Here is a 17481-nt window from a genome sequence, read left to right as displayed (position 1 = left end):
TCCCCCTTTGTTCCCTCTTCTTTTTTCCCTTCTCCCCAGATTTTCTTTGATATTCAGTAACATAAGAGCCAAAATTTCTTTGCACATTTAGTGAAACTTGTAACATCCTTCCTTATTGGGGATCTTCAACATAAGCATTGCTGTTTTTGTCCTTTATTTTTAAAGAGGATCTGTGACATTACAGGATGATGTCTTAACTTGCATGTAAATTAGATTGAGACAGAGTTGCACAAAGTTTCAACTTCACTCACCTGACTTCACTCTTTTTAAGTCATCTAAGTCTAGTGGAGGATAAAAGTCAAGACAACTGGTGATGGCCCAAGATGCATTGGATGACCTTGGAGTCTTTAATGACTGACTAAATGCTAAGTGTTCCACAGTGCCTGCTTCCATGGCCTCCATATTTAGAAGAAGTTGTTCTTATTCATCCATTCCAATAGGGAAAGAGCTTCACATGTTTCACATCCTGATAGGTTTGACTCCTATTGGTTACCCTCAGCCTGGTTTAGCCTGTCTGCCAAAATGGTCTGCCAAGATGGCCACTGTGCATGTTAAAACTTCTTGGAGCTACAGGTGAGAGTTGGGTGAAGGTATATGGGTGTTCAGGGAAGACCAGCACCTCTGGTGAAAGGCTTGCCCAGCCCTTTTCAGGGCACTTAGCCATCTTTGGTGTCCCCCTTCATCCAGCTCTCATACAAGCATTAAATATACTACATGAGAGTTGGATTGGGGAGGAGAAACCATTTGGACTCCTCAAATATCACCATGTAGGTAGTCAGCTGTTAGTTTGTGTACTAGGTCACCCCTGTGTGCATGTGTATACCTTTAAAGAAGGTACAAGGCCTTTTCAGCATCATCCTCAATTCATCATCCTATAAGGGCAGACTCATTGCATTCTTTCCCACTGTAAGTTTATCAGAACCTTCACAATTGAATCTTTTATAAGACTTTGCATTGAGAATTAGTAGTTCGTACTTGGGGAATTATGGTTTACTGAAGAAACTCCAGTGTAGTGTGAAAACATTCCTCAGACAGGAAGAGATTGTTGATTAGAATAGGAGCCAGTTTGGAGAGGTGAACTTGACCCTAGATTTGGATTCTTCCTTCTTATCTAGTTGGTCTTGTGTTTTCACATGCGCAGAGGAATGGGACTGAAAGAGGAAACTGATGATAGCTCAGAGATAAACCAGTCTCACTCAGTAGGTACTCTCTGAAAAAGATTTTTTGTTTTAAGCCTAAAAATCTCTTCCCAAAGCAGAACTCTTCCCTCTGTTCTATTTAGCCTAGATACAATCAACAGATTTTTTTTTTTCCTGGGGATGTAATTCTATGGAGACTACAGAAATTCAAAGCTAAGATACCAGAACACTTGTCCCTTGAGAACTCATATTAAAAAGTCAAAGACAGCACAATACTAATGTCTGTGGCTACAGATGTGGAATTTCAAAGCTATGGATAGCAAATTTTCTTTTAGGAAAAATAAAAATCTATGTTCTATAGTTCTAAAGACAGTTGGTTTTGGAACATAAAAATGTATTATGTATAATTTCTCATAAAATCATCATGTTTAGTCTATTTTGAGCTGTAAAAGATGAGGTGGGGGAAGAATCCAAAACAATTTAAGGAAAAAAAACACTTAAAAAAAATCTTTTTCCCCTTCTGATTTCTTAGGAAAACCAAAAAATGGCTTGGAAGGGAGGGAAATTTTTCCTCCTGAACTTTTTTGTGTATTTTTATTCTTGAGTTTTTCAGGTGTCACATCTCTACTTGTTACTCATCTGATCATTGAGTAAAATTAAACTTTTTAATTGCTAATTGAATGAAAATTGACCTGTTCTGGCATCACACTGACACATAACAGTTAAGTAGATTTAAAATGTGGCTATCTTCACTCTAACATCACTAGTTTTAGGCTTTCACCCTAGAATTAATTATTTACTTTTCAGTGTCCTGTGAATCTAACACAGCAGGACTGACAGTGTCCTATGACACTGAACCTTGGAGATTCTAGAGGATGGGTGTAAAGGTTCTACAGAAGGTTTTTCTTTTTTCTAAAGTCTGTGTGTTCAGCCATTTTAGTAGGTTCCAGTGTAATACATCTGACTTTTAGCTTCTGTTTCTAAAGTAATGGTAACATATTCTGTTTTCCATTTGTTTATTTATGGTCTTGTTTTCTACCCTTGCAAAACTTGATATAGGTACGAAGCTTCAGAAATGTACACATACCAGAATAATAGATAACTCTGATTTGGTTACAAGGCAATAATTTAAGTAGACAGGTTTAGCTGATAACATAAAACACAAGAGAGAAATAGGATCAGTTTATAAATGTCAGCAGAACCCCAGAGAGTGAGTTGCTGCCTTGGAGCTGACTCTGGTGCTGTTATTTTGTCTAATATATTATAAGAAGAAATAAACTGATGTCTGAGAAAATCTGGCTGACCAAGATTAAAAGAATGGGGCTGTAAATTAGCTGTCTCTTTTATATTACTTTAAAGAAGTTTTTAGAAGTGACTAGACCAAATGGGACACTCATGCCCTGAGAAGGAACATTTTTGAGGTGGTGCTGAGAGATCATAATCCCCTATCTTATCTGTGTCTCACTGCTCCCATAGGTCTGTATTGTAAAGGAGCACCATCAGGTGCTCTGCCCAGGAGAGGCTGGGAAGTACATCATTGTTTATGGTACCTCTTGTCCATCTGATGGGTTCATTATACACATTAGGTCTGGTACCATGGACTTGGTAAGGAGGTCAGTACAAACACTGTTTCCATGGCAGCTGCAGCCATTTGAAATGCTGATTGCAAAATATTTTAGCGATCTGGTGAAACAAAAATCAATCCAGCATAATAGGGCATTGTCACAAGATCGCCATCTCCCGAGTTGAAAATAAATATTCCTGCTTTACCTTGACATTTATTCCCCATAAATGCGTTAGCGTTTATGTAGCATTATTCTGTGATCATGTTTTATTCTCTGTGACATGCTTGATTATTGATGTCTGCAGAGCCAGAGAAGCAAGTGGCATCAGGCAGAATTGGTTAGGGCATTCACTGGTTTTTCCTGAACGGATTTCGGTTTGGGGCCAAATATGTTGATTTAATGGGCTGCAAGGCATTCTTGACTACCATCTGTTATGGTGGTCCTAAGTTCTTGTTGCAATCTTCCTACCACCTCCTGTGAGTTTTAACTTTCATTAGGATGCTACACAGAGAGATTTGGAAAGAGAGATTGTATTTATTTATTTCATTTTATTTCATTGTTAGCCTAACTCATTGTTGAGTGCTTTTTTTTTAATTTGCTTTTTATAGATGGAAGAGAGTTTGGATTGGTGGCACTTTGTTTGGGAATTCTTCATTCTGCAAGGAAAATAAAATTTTAGGTAGGAAAAGAAAATTGTTACCAAATTTCAGATTCTTCAGGTCAAGCCATGCTATCAATTTTCTCACCTTTAGGCAGAACTGTGCTGAATCTGGGTCAGGGTGGTTGTAGAATTCAGTTCTTAAAGGTCTTTATTGAAGGAACCTATAGAGATTGATTATCAGCGCTACTTCTGAGCTGGTATCTCTCTTAGCACATGGTGAGCCAGCATTCATTCTATTGCTCTGTAATTAGTGTCCTCTTCAGGGATAATATAGCTTTGTGCTTGGAGTGGAAAAGGAGGAGGGGAAGTGGTTCCTATTGTGGCTAATTGAATTCCTCTCTTCCTTTTCTAGCTGGGTATAGACCCTTCTGAAATGACTGAGTTCTCCCCTTTCCTAAGCCCAAAGAAATAGATGAATGGGCTTAAGCTTGGATGAGAAAGATGACTTAGTAGTATTGGTAGAGTAGTAGTAGAAAGGGAAACACTCAGATGTATACTGCATATGTATATTCCATACATATATATACAGATGTATATTCCATAGAAGTCTAATCTCTGAGACATATACACTTTTTCTGTCATAAAGCCTGTTTGAACACACCTATACGAATTCTGTTCTAAATGGGCACCAACTTTAAGAAGGCATAATTTAAGACTTCCATTTAAGAGAAATTTCAAGCTATTTGTGAGTAACATGGTTTGAGGTTTTGGTGGAGAACAGAGATTGAAAGTCTTGATTTAGAATGAAATTCTAAGTTTCATGAGTTTCACTTTTTATTGTTCCTGATTTAAACAGAATGGAGATTATTGACCCATTGCCTAAACATGACCTTCAGGATGATTCCATTTGAATAGATAAATGTGGTCTGAAAAGCTCTGGTCATACTTCCACTTCAAGTTCAGAGAATTATTTCTGCCATACCAATTTCATGATGGAGAGAGTGTCAAAGTTTAAGCATAGGGAGTAGTTGAAGAACTGGGAATATCAGTTAATCCAGTAATTAAAATTTCAAATGTAAAGTTGATAATTTACTTTTTTTGATGTCTTGTTTTGATGTAGTTGAGCAGAATGTGATTCAGCTGGTATTTCATATGACTTTCTTTATTCAACAGAATTTTTGAAAAAGTATTTGCTGTCATTTATAGAGCTCCATTTTGTGTGTGTGTGTGTGTGTGTGTGTGTGTGTGTGTGTATGCGTGTGTGTGTGTGTTATATAGTTTAGGTAAGGTGAAGAAATTAGATGAATGTGCAAATAATTGTTCCATAGTATATTTAGTCATTTAGACAGTGTCAGAAGGTAGAAAACGTCATTGTGGTGGAAGGATTTGTGTAGGAGGTAGCAGCTAAATTGTATTTTAAAGGATAATAGGAAATCTACTAGTCAAGAAGTAGACAATGGACCTTTCAGGCATAAGGAACAGCATGAGAAAGACACAAAGAGCCAGTGAGTTGCATGGTGTGTTTGTAGTTAGTCTGAGATATGTATATAGGGGAGAGTAGTTTAATTTGACTGGTGCAGAGAGTATGTGGAGGGGGAAAATATGAGACAAAACTGGGAGGGCAGAGTGATATATTGTTGAGGGCTTTTAATAGTTTACTCAGCAATAGAGGGGACCACTGAAGGTTTTCAGGGGAAAAGGAGTGTCCTGACCACATTTACAAATTAAAGAATAGTATCCCAAAACTCAGTCCGAGTGAATTCATGCAGTAATAGAATCTACTGAGTTTCTTCCTTTTTGTGTTTTTCTCTTTCCATTTATGACTGTCTCTTTACTCCCTCTTTTGTATAGACATGGCTTCTCTTTATGTGTCATCTCCTCCAATTAGAGTGTGAGAGTAGAGACTTAGCTATTTGTATCCCTAGCACTTAGCATGGTGCTTGGCATATAGTGAATATTTAATAAATGCCTTTTCATTAATTTATTATATTTAACAGTATCAAAATTGCTCAGCTTATTTTGTGTTCCCTTCTGAATTTCCTTCTGCTCTCTTATGTGAATTTTAAAAATTGTTCATGGATGTTCTTTTTTCATTCATTGTTTATCCGCTCATTTATTTGTTTATCCATTCTTCATCTATGCATTACCGTCATTACCGATCAACTTCCCTGGGTCCAAATAGAAACCATTCCTTATAACATATATGGTATTTAGTTAAGTAAAACAAATGGCCGTGTCTGAAAATGTGTGTCTTATTCTGTGCCTCTGATCCAACAGTTGGCAAACAGTACAGCCCTTTCATTTTATAGATGTGGACACTGAGGTCCAAAAAGGTTAAGTGACTTGCTTAGGGTCACCCAGGTAAAATAAATGGCAAGAAATGAGATTTGTACACAGATCATATCCAACACTCTTTCCATTGTACCATATTCTGTTTGATTGCTAACACATTGTACACAATTCTGAAGCCTTTTCTTGTTGTTTACTTTTACCTTTTTTAAAAAATCTTTTAAAAATCACAAAATTTGAGAGGTAGAAGGGGACCCCAGTGGCCATCTAGTCCAACCTCTGTATGGAGGAATCCCTAGTCTAACATACTGAACAAATCATTTTGCAGTGCTTGACTTCTAAGCAGGTGAAACTTGCCATCTTTTGAGGCAGCCCATTTCTCTCTTGGACAGATGTAATTGTTTGGAAATATTTGCTGCCTCTATGTGTCTTCCCCAAATTGCTCCTGGCATGGCCTTCTGGGGACAAATAAAATAAATGTCATTCTTCTTCTAAGGTGATCTTTGATATATTTAACATCTCCATCATGTCTCCATGAGTCTGCTTTTCTCCATGCTAAACATGCTCAGTTTCCTCAGCCAAACATCCTAAGTCATGATTTGTAAACCGTGATGACCAGAACTGACCATAGTGCTCCAGATGAGACCTTGTAAGAGTCTGTTGGACTGTCATCTCCCTATTCTTGCAAGCTGTATTATTTTATAATTCAGCCCAAGAGTGATTTAACTTTTTTATGTGCTATATCATATTGCTGACTCATATTGCAGTTCACTAAAACTCCACAGATCAAATGAACCCCAAAGAACAAATGAAAATGTAGCTCATACCTCCTCCATCTTACAATTGTGGAGTATGGTTTTTTTTTTTATACAGATGTAAGACTTTGCCTTTATCCTAACTGAATTTCATCTTAATCAGCTTCTCTGGCCTGTCAAAGTCTTTCTGAATCCTGCCTTTGTGATTTCGCTGTCCCTCTCAGCTTTGTGTTGTTTGCAAAATCAATGAGCACGCTATCATTATCCTCCTTATCCATTTCATTGATCCAAATGTTGACTAGCACAGGACCAAGCACAAATCCACTGGATACTTCCTACCACATTGACACACTCAACCAACTACTCTTTGAATTCAGCCATCCAGCCAGTTCTGAATTATATTATCAACCAATTCCTATTTCTCCATCGTCTTCACAAGATAGTATGAGATGCTTTATCAGAAGCTTTGCTGACATGTAGATAAACCATATCCACAGCGTTTTCTTTATCTACTAGTATAATAATCTTGTTAAAAGAAAATGAGGTTAGTCTGTCATGAGTTCTTGATGAAGCTGTGCTGGTTCTTTTAAATCCTTACTTCCCCTTCTATGTGTTGGTAACTACCTTTTTAATGATTCATTCTAGAAATTTCTCAAGAATCAAAGTCATTCTCATTGAGTTTTTATTTGCAGACTGTTCTGTTCCCTCTTTTGAAAACCAATAAGATCTTGTGACTCCTCTCCTGTTTTCCAGACAGCAGTGACAGTGGCTCAGTAATCCCATCTTTCAGTTTCAGGACCAAGAACTTGAGTTCATCTTGAATCAGCTAAATACTTTCTTGCCATCCCTTTTCTTGAGTATTTGCTGTCCTAGGCATTTTTATTTTGTCATTTCCAAAATAAAAAATCATTCTCTTTCGTGGGGAAAATGGAAACAAAAGGTGAAATTTTAGTAACTCTGCCTTGTCTCTTACTCTTACCTGAGTAAGGGTCTTATCCCTTTTTGGAACCTCTTTTTTTCTCCCAGCATAACTGAAAAAGCTCTTTTTGTTGTCCTTAGATTCCCTTACCAGCCTTAGCTCATTCTCAACTTTTTCATTCTGAAAACTATTTTTGTAGGACCATGCCACACTCTTAGAATCATCTCTGATTACCTGGACTTACTTCCATCTTCTGTACATTTAGTTTTTTTAATTTAAATTGATGAATCCCTGTACATTCACATTGGTTTCTTAAGACATCCAATTTTTTTCTCCTTGTTGGAATTGCTTCCCTCTGTGTCTTCAGGATTTCATTCGTAGACATCTCTCATCTTTCCTGGCCTGGCTTCTCCTGAAGTACTTTAGTCAGTGTGCTCCTACCTGTTTTCCTTCTGAATTCATTTAAATCTGTTTTCTTATAATCTAGGCTGCATATTGGATTGTGTGTCCAATTTCCTTCTCTTTAGCATACTCTTAGGTTGGAGTGGTTGCTTCCTTCAACAGTTCCCTTATTTCTACCCCAGCAATCATTTCCTCCTTGTTAGTGAGAGTCAAATCCAGAATCCTTGTTTATTTCTCCTGCTTTTATTATTATAGTCATTATTTTTTCCTGGTTTTTCCCATTTTACTTATTGTCAATTCATACAAGTTGTCTTCTATTTCTCTATCTGTCCTTTTTGTCATTTCTTATGTCACAATACTTATTCCTTAATACTATTCATTAATATATGGTAACTTGTTCAACCATTTCCTGATTAGAGTGTACCCACTTTGTTTCTAGTTTTTTTCTACAATAAAAAGTGCTGCTATAAATTCTTTTGTACATGGAGATTCTTTTTCCTGTGTCTTTGACCTCTTTAGGGTATGGTATTGCATTGGTTATCACTGGGTCACTGGTTTAATTAGACTTTGTGATATGATTTCAAATTCTCATTCAAAATGGTTAAAATCATTTGCCAACTCTGCCAATAGTGCATTAACAGCAATTGTTGCTTTCCTTTTTTATTATTCTTGCCAATCAGATAAATGTGATGTGAAACTTTTGAGTTGTTCCAGTTTACATTTCTGCTATCCTTAGTGATTTGGGACAGTTTGGTATAGTTGTTATTTGCTTGAATTTCTTTTTTAAAAATTACTTGTTCATTTATGTATTTGGAAAAATCCTTTTGTTTCCTACTTTTGTTTGCTCCTTCCAAAAAGTATTGTGGTGTATGTGTTAAACCTTTCCTTATATCTTAAGATCTATTCCTACTTGAGCTCTCAAAGTCCTGTCTAGGGACAATTTTTCCTGCTTTCTGATAGAGCCTCACCCACTATTCTTAAGGTCCTCATTGCTACTTCTCTGACCATGATTCATCCTGATGAATATTTGGTCACTGGATCCTCATAGCTCAGGAGGAGAAAGTGAATCTGGTAACCTTGCACAGCCCTCCCTCACTCAAAACAAAGTCAAGTGCAAGTCATGTCATAATTTCTCTGATGGCATGATCTTCTTCAGAAATGCAAAATGAACACACAATCTGCTAATTCTTCTGTTGCTCTGTATTTATGACTTTTTTAGACTGAGATTAGATGTGATTCAGGGCTGGTCAGCACATTTTCAGCTTTATTGTTAGCTGAATTTTTCCATCTGACACACCAGAGGACTAGTCCAATTGTCCTTCCCAGTGGAAGGTCTCTAACACTTACTTTTAGCAGAGTTAGAGTTATTGAATTCCATTCACCTCTTCTCTGCCTTCTCTTCTTTTTAATTTGCACTTTCAGCTCTTATTATGTACTTGGTAGCTGGGGCTAATGATAACACCTAGCCTAGAAGTCCTCGAGAAGGGCCTGGAGATCCTGGAGGGGCTCTTACCACCTAATGGGCCGTGCTACCATTTCTGCCAAATGGCAGATCTCTACTCTCCCTTACTTCTTTGCTCTCAGTCCCTTTTACCCGTTTAATTCTCCATATTGCAAAACTGAAATACATTTCGACATGGTTGTATTTTTGAATGAATGTACATTGCCCCTATTTTATTTTTTTATTTTAAACTTGTAAAAGATTTCTCTTATAAATCCTGTAAATCTTATAACTATATATGTTTTCATTTTTCTGGGCCATGTCTTGCCCCCTATGCTTTGTGTGGTTTTTGGGTAGGTTAGTGACTTAATAGAAAGAAACATTTTCTACTCCTGCTTTATTTTAAAACATTTCCCTATTGCTCTTTTTCTTTGTTTTTTAAATTTAAAAAAATGGTTGCTTTCTATTGAGTCTATCCTCAGTTCTCCTTGTGTCAGATATGGTCCAGCAAAACAGTTGAATGCAGTGGCCATACCTGCATACCTTGTTCTGCACCTCTAGTCTGCCTCCTCTCTGCTAAAAGGCTAAGCCAGGGCCCTTTTTAGACTTCTGAAGTTATGATTGAACATTGAACAGCCTTCTGAAGACTTTCTCTTTTATTTTCCTTTACATTATTGTGGTCATTTTCCTTTTTTTATACTGTAGATTTCATTCTGAATTAGTTCATACAAATCTTCCCTTTTCCTGAAATCTCCCACTGCTATTTTAGTCTGAAAATCTAGAGTTTATGCTCTAACTTAGAAAGTTGAAATGCATGATGAAAAACAGGGTTGAAATGGCATTATAAAGTTGTTTATCAGTTCAACAGATTTTATTGGACAACTTCTTTATAAGTCTACCACTGTGACTTTGTTACACACTGTGGGATTTATAATCTGATTAGGGATGATTTACCCCCAACAAATTGATTATAATCTTACTGAGATTTTATGTCTGTAATCAGGTGTGAAATTATTTGGTGCAGACTAGACATGTAGAGATTCAGAGAAGGAAGACATCAGTATAGAAAGTCTACTTTCATTGCCTGCTTGGAATCATCAGATTGGTTGCTTTAAATTTATCTGTTATATCACATCTGCAAAAATACCAATCTTTTAATTAGCATCCCTATCCAAGCGCTTTTTTGAATGCTTGGGTGGGCATTTGTCACTGTAGCCTCAGAGGAAGAAGCCAGGGCCCTAATTGTGGGAGATGGGGGTATGGGGAGAGGCCAGCATTGGGTTGATGTCAGTGGAAGTGGGGAGCCTTTAGCCTAGTGGCTGCTTTTATAAGCTAGCTCTCTAGTGCATTGTTAAAAAATTGGCTTAAGCCCATGATTGAGCTAATTTTTATCAAAAAATTCCAAAGCTGTTTTCCCTTGTTGTCTGATGGAAGCTAGTGTAATTTAAATACTCTGGGTTTGCATTGCCTGCACTGCTGGATTTGGGATGATTGATTTGTATTCTGGTATCTCAGGGAACCAGAGAGATACCGGCCCATCTTTAAATGTGTTTTGTTAGTGAACAGTGTCAAAGCCTACAGGGGGTTGGAGTTTATAGTAGATGCAGTGGATGGATGTTTTTCATATGACCCAAACGTAGCTTAACTTGCACGTTTTCCACACCTCTCAGATTGGACTCCCTGCCTCCTTTGTTCACACTGAGCTTTAAAAGGACATAATTTAGCAATCTTTGTGTTGGAACAGAAGGTAATAATTCTTTAAAACATTTGATTGAGTTTTTCAGGGAAGAACGATGAAAGAAATTTTTCTGGTGCCTACTATATACTCAGCACCCCAAAGTGTTCTCTCATTATTCATTTTTATTTGTACTCACAAAATAATGTCCCTGGGAATAAGACAGGGAATTTTGTTTCATTTTCTAGACAGAAGAACTAAGCAATTCAAGGGATCTATGGGGGACCAGGACCAGAGTAGCATTGAACTTGGAATCAGAAGCCTGGGATTGGGTCCTGGCTTTACCACTTTAGTAGCTATGTGATTTTTAGGGAGATGCTTAACTTTTCTGAGCCTCAGTTTCCTCATCTGTAAAAACAGGGAAAATATAGGTGTAGTATCTGCCTCACTTATTGTGAAAAACAAGACAGGTCCTGTGCTGAAATTATCTTGCACTGTGTATGTATGAATAGTTGTGAAGAACTTGGGGCTTTACCGGTCCGGTACTATTTGTACTGAATGCTGTTGCTTCCAGGGAAGCCCTTCCTGCAGGTGAAGTCAACCAAGTATGCTATTCCTTTGTACTAATCCAAATCTTATTCTCAGAGCCAAATGCCAAAAAATAAGTATCATTTACTACCATTACTACCATTTTACAGTTGAAAAATCCTGTCCCAATTGCAGGAGTATTACTTTGTAAATAAAACCACGTATACAGTGTCCCAGAAGTCTTAGTGAAGTTTTAAGTTTTGATAGCTTAGTACAGCACTAAGACTTTTTAGACACCCTCTGTATCACTTTGCTTGATTGGGCTGTGAACATAACAAATGTTCATCAAAGTGAACTAATAGCCAGTTATTTCAAGGTCCCAAGGGACTTATAAGATTGAGAAAAAAGGTGAAAAATTAAGTAATATTCGGCCTTTTGTTCTCCTCCCTTCAGTGATGACTATTGTTTTGAAAAAATAATGAGGACAAAAGAGTGCATTTAGCATACAATCTCTGTGTTTCAGATTTGACTAGTTAGAAATTTTTGCTGCTTTATTTGGTTCTCAGTCGACCTATGTTCAAAGAATCTGTTGATCAGTAAACATAATGAAAAAGTAAGAGCTAGAAATGATTTGCACCACTCTTGCTAATGAGCTGCTAATGAAATTATGCTTTTGTAGCAAAGATTGACATTCTAGGCTCCTAATACATTCTGGAATCCATCCTTTACCTCTGAAATAAACTGTAGCCCCTCAATTCACTGGAAACATTTCACAATTAGCTCTCACGTCTAGTGTCTTTCTTTTGATCTCATCCTTTGCAAGGTCAGCCTTACTAGGTGAACGCAGATACTTTTTGAGTATGTTTGTTGTTCTTTGATCTCATTGAGATGTCACCTCCTTCTACTGGTGTCCCTCCCAACCTATCTTCTTACCTTGTTAGGTAAATTTCAGGTTTGACCATGTCACCCTCCAAATCAAACTCCAGGAAGACTCTGTTGCATTTAGGGTTAAATATAAACTCCTTCCCTTCTGCCCTCAACTATAAGTGTCCTCCTCTAGTAAATTATATTGTGTTAATTTTGTATGTGTTTTATACATAAAATATAAGATTGTCGAGTAATTTTTGTCTTTGTATTCTCAGTGTACCACAGTACCAAGCACGTAATAAAGCTGTTAATAAATGCTTATTGATTGAATGATTAATTTCATCACCTTAGACAGGTTTAGATATTGTTTGTTGCTATTGTTTGAATAATATGGGAAATACTGGCATTAAAATGATAGTCTAAGGTGGGAAGACTAAATGGTTTCTGAGAACCTTTCTAGCTCTCAGTCTGTGGTTCTGTAATCAATTTTGGAGGGACAGTCAAAAGACAGACATATCAGATCAATGTTGATGAAACTTTGAATTGATTCAGTAATTCTGGAAAACAACTTGGAATTATGCAGAAATACTTATACTTTTTCACCCCAAAATTATAGTTCTGGTACTATCCCAGTGAGGTTATTGATAGTATGGAAAGAACTCTTTGTACAAAAATATACATGACAACATTATTAATGATAATTAAAAAGTTGGAATCAATTTTTATGCCCAACAATAAGGGAGCAGTTGAGCAAATTATGGTATAGCAATTAATGGAATCTTATTTTGCCATAAGAAATATAAATGTGAAAAATTCACTTGGGAAGACTTTCATGAAATGATACATCAAGAAGAAGGAAGAGCAAAAAGAACTGTATGTGATGATTACAGTAATGTAAATAAAACCAAGGTGGAGTAGCAACACATTTGTGCTTCAGTATGGACTGTGTTCTAATTGATCTGCCAGTTTCCAGGCTCTCCCCTCTCCAGTCGATCCTCCACATCCTTCCAAAATATTCTGTATCATTCCCTTATAAAAAAGCCCACAGGGTATCCTGATTATGCATAGGATAAAACAGAAACTGCTCAATCTGACATTTAAGGCCCTCTGCAATCTTATTCTAAGTTACCTTTCCCTTATTACCCCATGTTATTTCTTTTGGCTTACTCTGGTTTCCTGCCGTACTGAACTGCTGTCTCTTTCCTAAACTTGACATTCCATCTCCCACCTCAGTGCATTTGCCAAAGCTACCTCAACTTCCTGTAATGAACTCCTTTGTCATTTTTTCCTCTCAAAATCCTTAGCTCCTCTTAAGGCTCAGCTCCTTTTCTATCTCTTCTGTGAAGCCTTCCTCAGATTATGTAATAATATCTGATTTTTGTACATGTTGGAAGCTCCATTGAAATGTGGGTTTTTGGAGTGCAGGTACAGGTTTTTCTGTCTTTGTGTGCCTATCTCTTAGGACAGGGCCTTACACACAATGCACACCATATAGATGTGTGTGTTGAGCCCAAGTGAGGGCCAGAAATGCCCAGTGGCATTCCCCCAAACTACAGAACCTACCTCTGCCCCTGAAGGGGAAAGCATTTCATCATGAACTTCAGTGGTTTTTTTTCCTCTCTTTTTTGCTTCCAAAACCTTGTTTCTTTTCCCTTCCCCTTGACATTCTCTCTTTTCCCCTGCAGTTTGTAAATCTTTTCTCTGCCTTTGTTTTCATTAATTTCTTGAGTTTGGATGCTTTACATCAGGTAACTTTGCAGACTTGGCATGTAACTTACTGGGGTTGAAAGGATATTATGTCTTTTTGCCTCTATCATCATGAAGTCTTTTTTCTTTTATTTTTAGTTTTGTTTTAAATGATTATATCCTATATTTTAAAATGAATATTATTTGGTTCATACCGTGGTGAGTCATGTGAAAAGAATAATTTTGGAAATTCATGTACCACAATTTGTTTAGCCATTCTCTTATTGATAGACATCTACTTTTTTTTCTAATGCAGAAATGCTATTATAAATATATTGGTGTATGTGGGAATGTTTTTCTTATCAGTGGCCTCTTTGGAGTATAAGCTTAGTAGTAAAATCTCTTGTCAAAGTATATGGAAATTTTAGTCATCTTATTTGTGTAATTCTAAATACTTTCCAGAATTTTTTTTCTACTAACTCATAGCTCTACAGTACTTTTTAGTAGTGTGTCTATCTTCCCACAACCCCTCCAACATTGACTTTTTCCGTGTTTTTGTCATCTCTGTCAATTTGCAGTGTTAGGTGAAACCTCTGAGTTGTTTTGATTTGCATTTCTCTTACTATTAGTGATTTTGAGCATTCTTTCATATGGTTTTGAATTCTTTCCAGTTCTTCTTTTGAGAACTATTTGTTCATATCCTTTGATCACTTATCTATTGGATATGAAACCTTTATCACATAAATTTATTAATGTTATTTTCCTTTCTACTCTTCCCTTCTTATCCTAGATGCTTTATATACCCTATGTCTATTAATTGTTTTTATACCTTAGATACCAAACCTTTATCTGATAAATTTGATAGTTTTTTCCCCAGTCTACTCTTCCCTTCTTTTCCTATGTATATTAATTTTCTTTTTGCTGAAACTCTCCAGATTTATCTTTTTCTTTTGGTTAAGAGTATGTTTCCATTTATATAATGCATCCATCTCTAAGACAGCAAGAACTTTAATAAAGTTAGTGACCAGCTGAACTGACGGCAAGATGGCTAATCCATGATATATGAAACAATACTAATAATTAATTATTGAAAAAACTGTTAAAACAGTCATCCTCACTTAACAAAGTTGTCCTAAGGGTCTGTCATTCATTACTTTGCAAAGTGCATCATTCTGTCCTCCCCTCCATCCCATTTTTGTGATTGCTAAGCATTTTCCTAATAAAGAGGTTATAGAGTCCATGTCCTTCTGTAGCTTCTGTTAAAGGCAGGGAATTGGTCTCCCTTTTATGGACGATGAGGTTCAGCCAAAAGAAAAGGCTGGTAGAGACTAGAAAGAAACCAGCAAGGCACAGTTCACTGCTTGTCCACTTGTTCCCACTGTATATACTGAGGGTCAAACCAGTTTGGAAAGATCTTACTCCAGTGCTGTTTTTTATTATATGATCCTTGGCAGTGACTCTGCTGCAGCCCAGCCCCCTGTCTTCTCCTCTCTGGACACTTCCCTGTATTTCCCTGCCTGAGCTGCTCTGTTTGCTAGCTCTCTCATCCCAAGCATGTTGGTTTCTGTTTCTCTGCTTTTGCACATACTCTCTCCTCTGCCTGAAATAGTCTTTGTCTCCTTCTTGCCAATTTGTGTCTCTAACCTCTTTTCACATAGCCTCCCCAGAGCCAACAATCCTAACACCAGTCACACCTATACTTTGCATCTTTGGAGCCCTTAAGCATGCAGTTTATAGTATCTTATTTTCCACTTGTTGTATTTGTCCTTCGTTCTCTGACATCAGAGAAATGACGACATGATTTGCACTTTGTTTTGAGTGAGGGAGGGCTGTGCAAGGTCACTAGCTTCACTTTTTCCTCCTGAGCCATCTGGATCCAGTGACCACATATTCATCAGAATGACTGGAGACGGCCCAGGACAGAATGGGAGACCTTGGCCTCTTTAGGCTAAGGCCTGTTCAGGTACTCACTTAGACTGAGGTAATGCCCATTCAGTGAATAGGCTTCTTTAAGAAGTAATCAGGGAATGGCCCCTTTAATGAGCAAAAGAAAAAAAAAACTTCTAAATCAATTGTATTGGAATTATTTTATATGCTGTATATTTTTTGTTTTCCTTCATCAAGCTTCTTAAAGGAGATACCACTCTTCTTTTTTTCATGCTCACCCACAGAAGGTTCTAGTAGAGGGCTTCTGAGCATTAAGGAATGAAATAAATCATGTTGTTTGATAACTAGTTCATCCAAAGAGTGAATGCTCAGGTTCTTATTGGCCCCACAACGATTGTTTCAGATGCAGGAGCTCACCTCTTCCTTACAATATAGTCTTAGGGCCACAGGTATGTGTACAGGGGAGAGTGGAAGATCCCATTTAAGGGTGCATCTGTAGGACCTTTGTCTAATGGGTTTAGCATTTTTAGGGCTTAAATTTGAGTTGTTTAGCTCTTGTCACTCTCCCTTGAGTGAGGGGCTAGAGCCTCTCACCAGCCGGAGCAGTAGTCTTATGTCACTCATTTTGTGTGGGTGAGAGAAAGCTCTTTCAGGGATCGTCATAACCCAGAATTCCCTGCCTTCCACCCCAGGTTTAACGTAGTGTCCCTCCTTTTGGCTTTTAGGTCAAGCTGTCCCTGCTGGTTCCCATGTGCGTCTGAATCTGCAGACTGGAGAGAGAGAAGTAAAGCTCCCAGATGAGGAAAAATACCAAAATAACTTAAAAGAGCAAAAAAAAGGCCAAAGGTAAAGTATAAGACCCAAGGGAACCTGGTTTATGGCGTTGGTTTCTGTAATATTTCTGACATTAACTACAGTAATATTCCTTAATTCAAAGTACAATAAAAAAGCCTCATGAATTCAGTACTCACTGATTTAGAATTTGTGTTAAAGCACCTAGGAATGAACTAAAGTTTACCTTTGTACTAGCATCACAAAGCAAATGAATAGTTTGAGCAAGATTTTAGGAGAAAGGTTTAACCTTTAATAAAACACAGCTGTTCTAAGAACTTAAAGATGATCTATTTGCATCCCAACAGTTAATGAGCTGATTATAGATGAGCCTTATTTATTCATTAAAAGCAGGTCTAGCAGCCCCTCTTTTTTTTTTAACCAATGCTCTTTTTATAGAAAGCAAAAAATTATGCATTTAAAAAAAAGTTACAATTCAGAATTTTCACTAATTCAGAAAATCTTCAGTTTGTTTAAATTAGAGTGGCTTTATGTAGTCTAGAAATTAAAGTACTGTTTTAGCGGTTAGCTTACCCTGTTGTTTAATATTGAACATCTGGACAATGGGGATAAGAACACTTGTACTACCTACCTCATAGAGTTGTGTGGAAACCCTTAAAGCAATATTTAAATATGAGCTACATAATATTAACTATCTTGAATTAAAATAATTCAGCTGTACTGTGTTCTTTGTATTTTGAATGACCAAGTTATCCTTCTATAATGTGTCCCTTTATATGGGATTTTGTATGTCTGTCTGTCTGTTTCTCTCTCTCTCTCTCTCTCTGTCTCTGTGTTTTTCTTATATCTGGGTGGATTTCATTTTGAGTAGCTAATATAGTTGTGTCATTGAGTTTGCAAAGGCAAATTTTTTGATTGGAAACCTATGGTGAGTT

The 17481-nt window shown here is 37.0% G+C and overlaps 1 protein-coding gene across 5 annotated transcripts in view; it reads left to right on the top strand.

The window, feature by feature from the left end:
* Nucleotides 1-17481, top strand: part of SIL1 (SIL1 nucleotide exchange factor) — a 260982-nt gene that overhangs the window by 156032 nt on the left and 87469 nt on the right. For all 5 annotated transcript variants that reach the window (XM_072630421.1, XM_072630425.1, XM_072630424.1 and 2 more), the window contains one exon: nt 16480-16600. In XM_072630421.1, the coding sequence (XP_072486522.1) occupies nt 16480-16600 (121 nt within the window). The remainder of the gene's footprint in view (nt 1-16479; nt 16601-17481) is intronic.

The sequence above is a fragment of the Notamacropus eugenii genome, chromosome 1 (assembly GCF_028372415.1).
Source record: "Notamacropus eugenii isolate mMacEug1 chromosome 1, mMacEug1.pri_v2, whole genome shotgun sequence".
NCBI lineage: Eukaryota > Metazoa > Chordata > Mammalia > Diprotodontia > Macropodidae > Notamacropus > Notamacropus eugenii.
The sequence above is the reverse complement of the archived record's forward strand: the minus strand, read 5'-3'. Positions and strand labels throughout refer to the sequence as shown.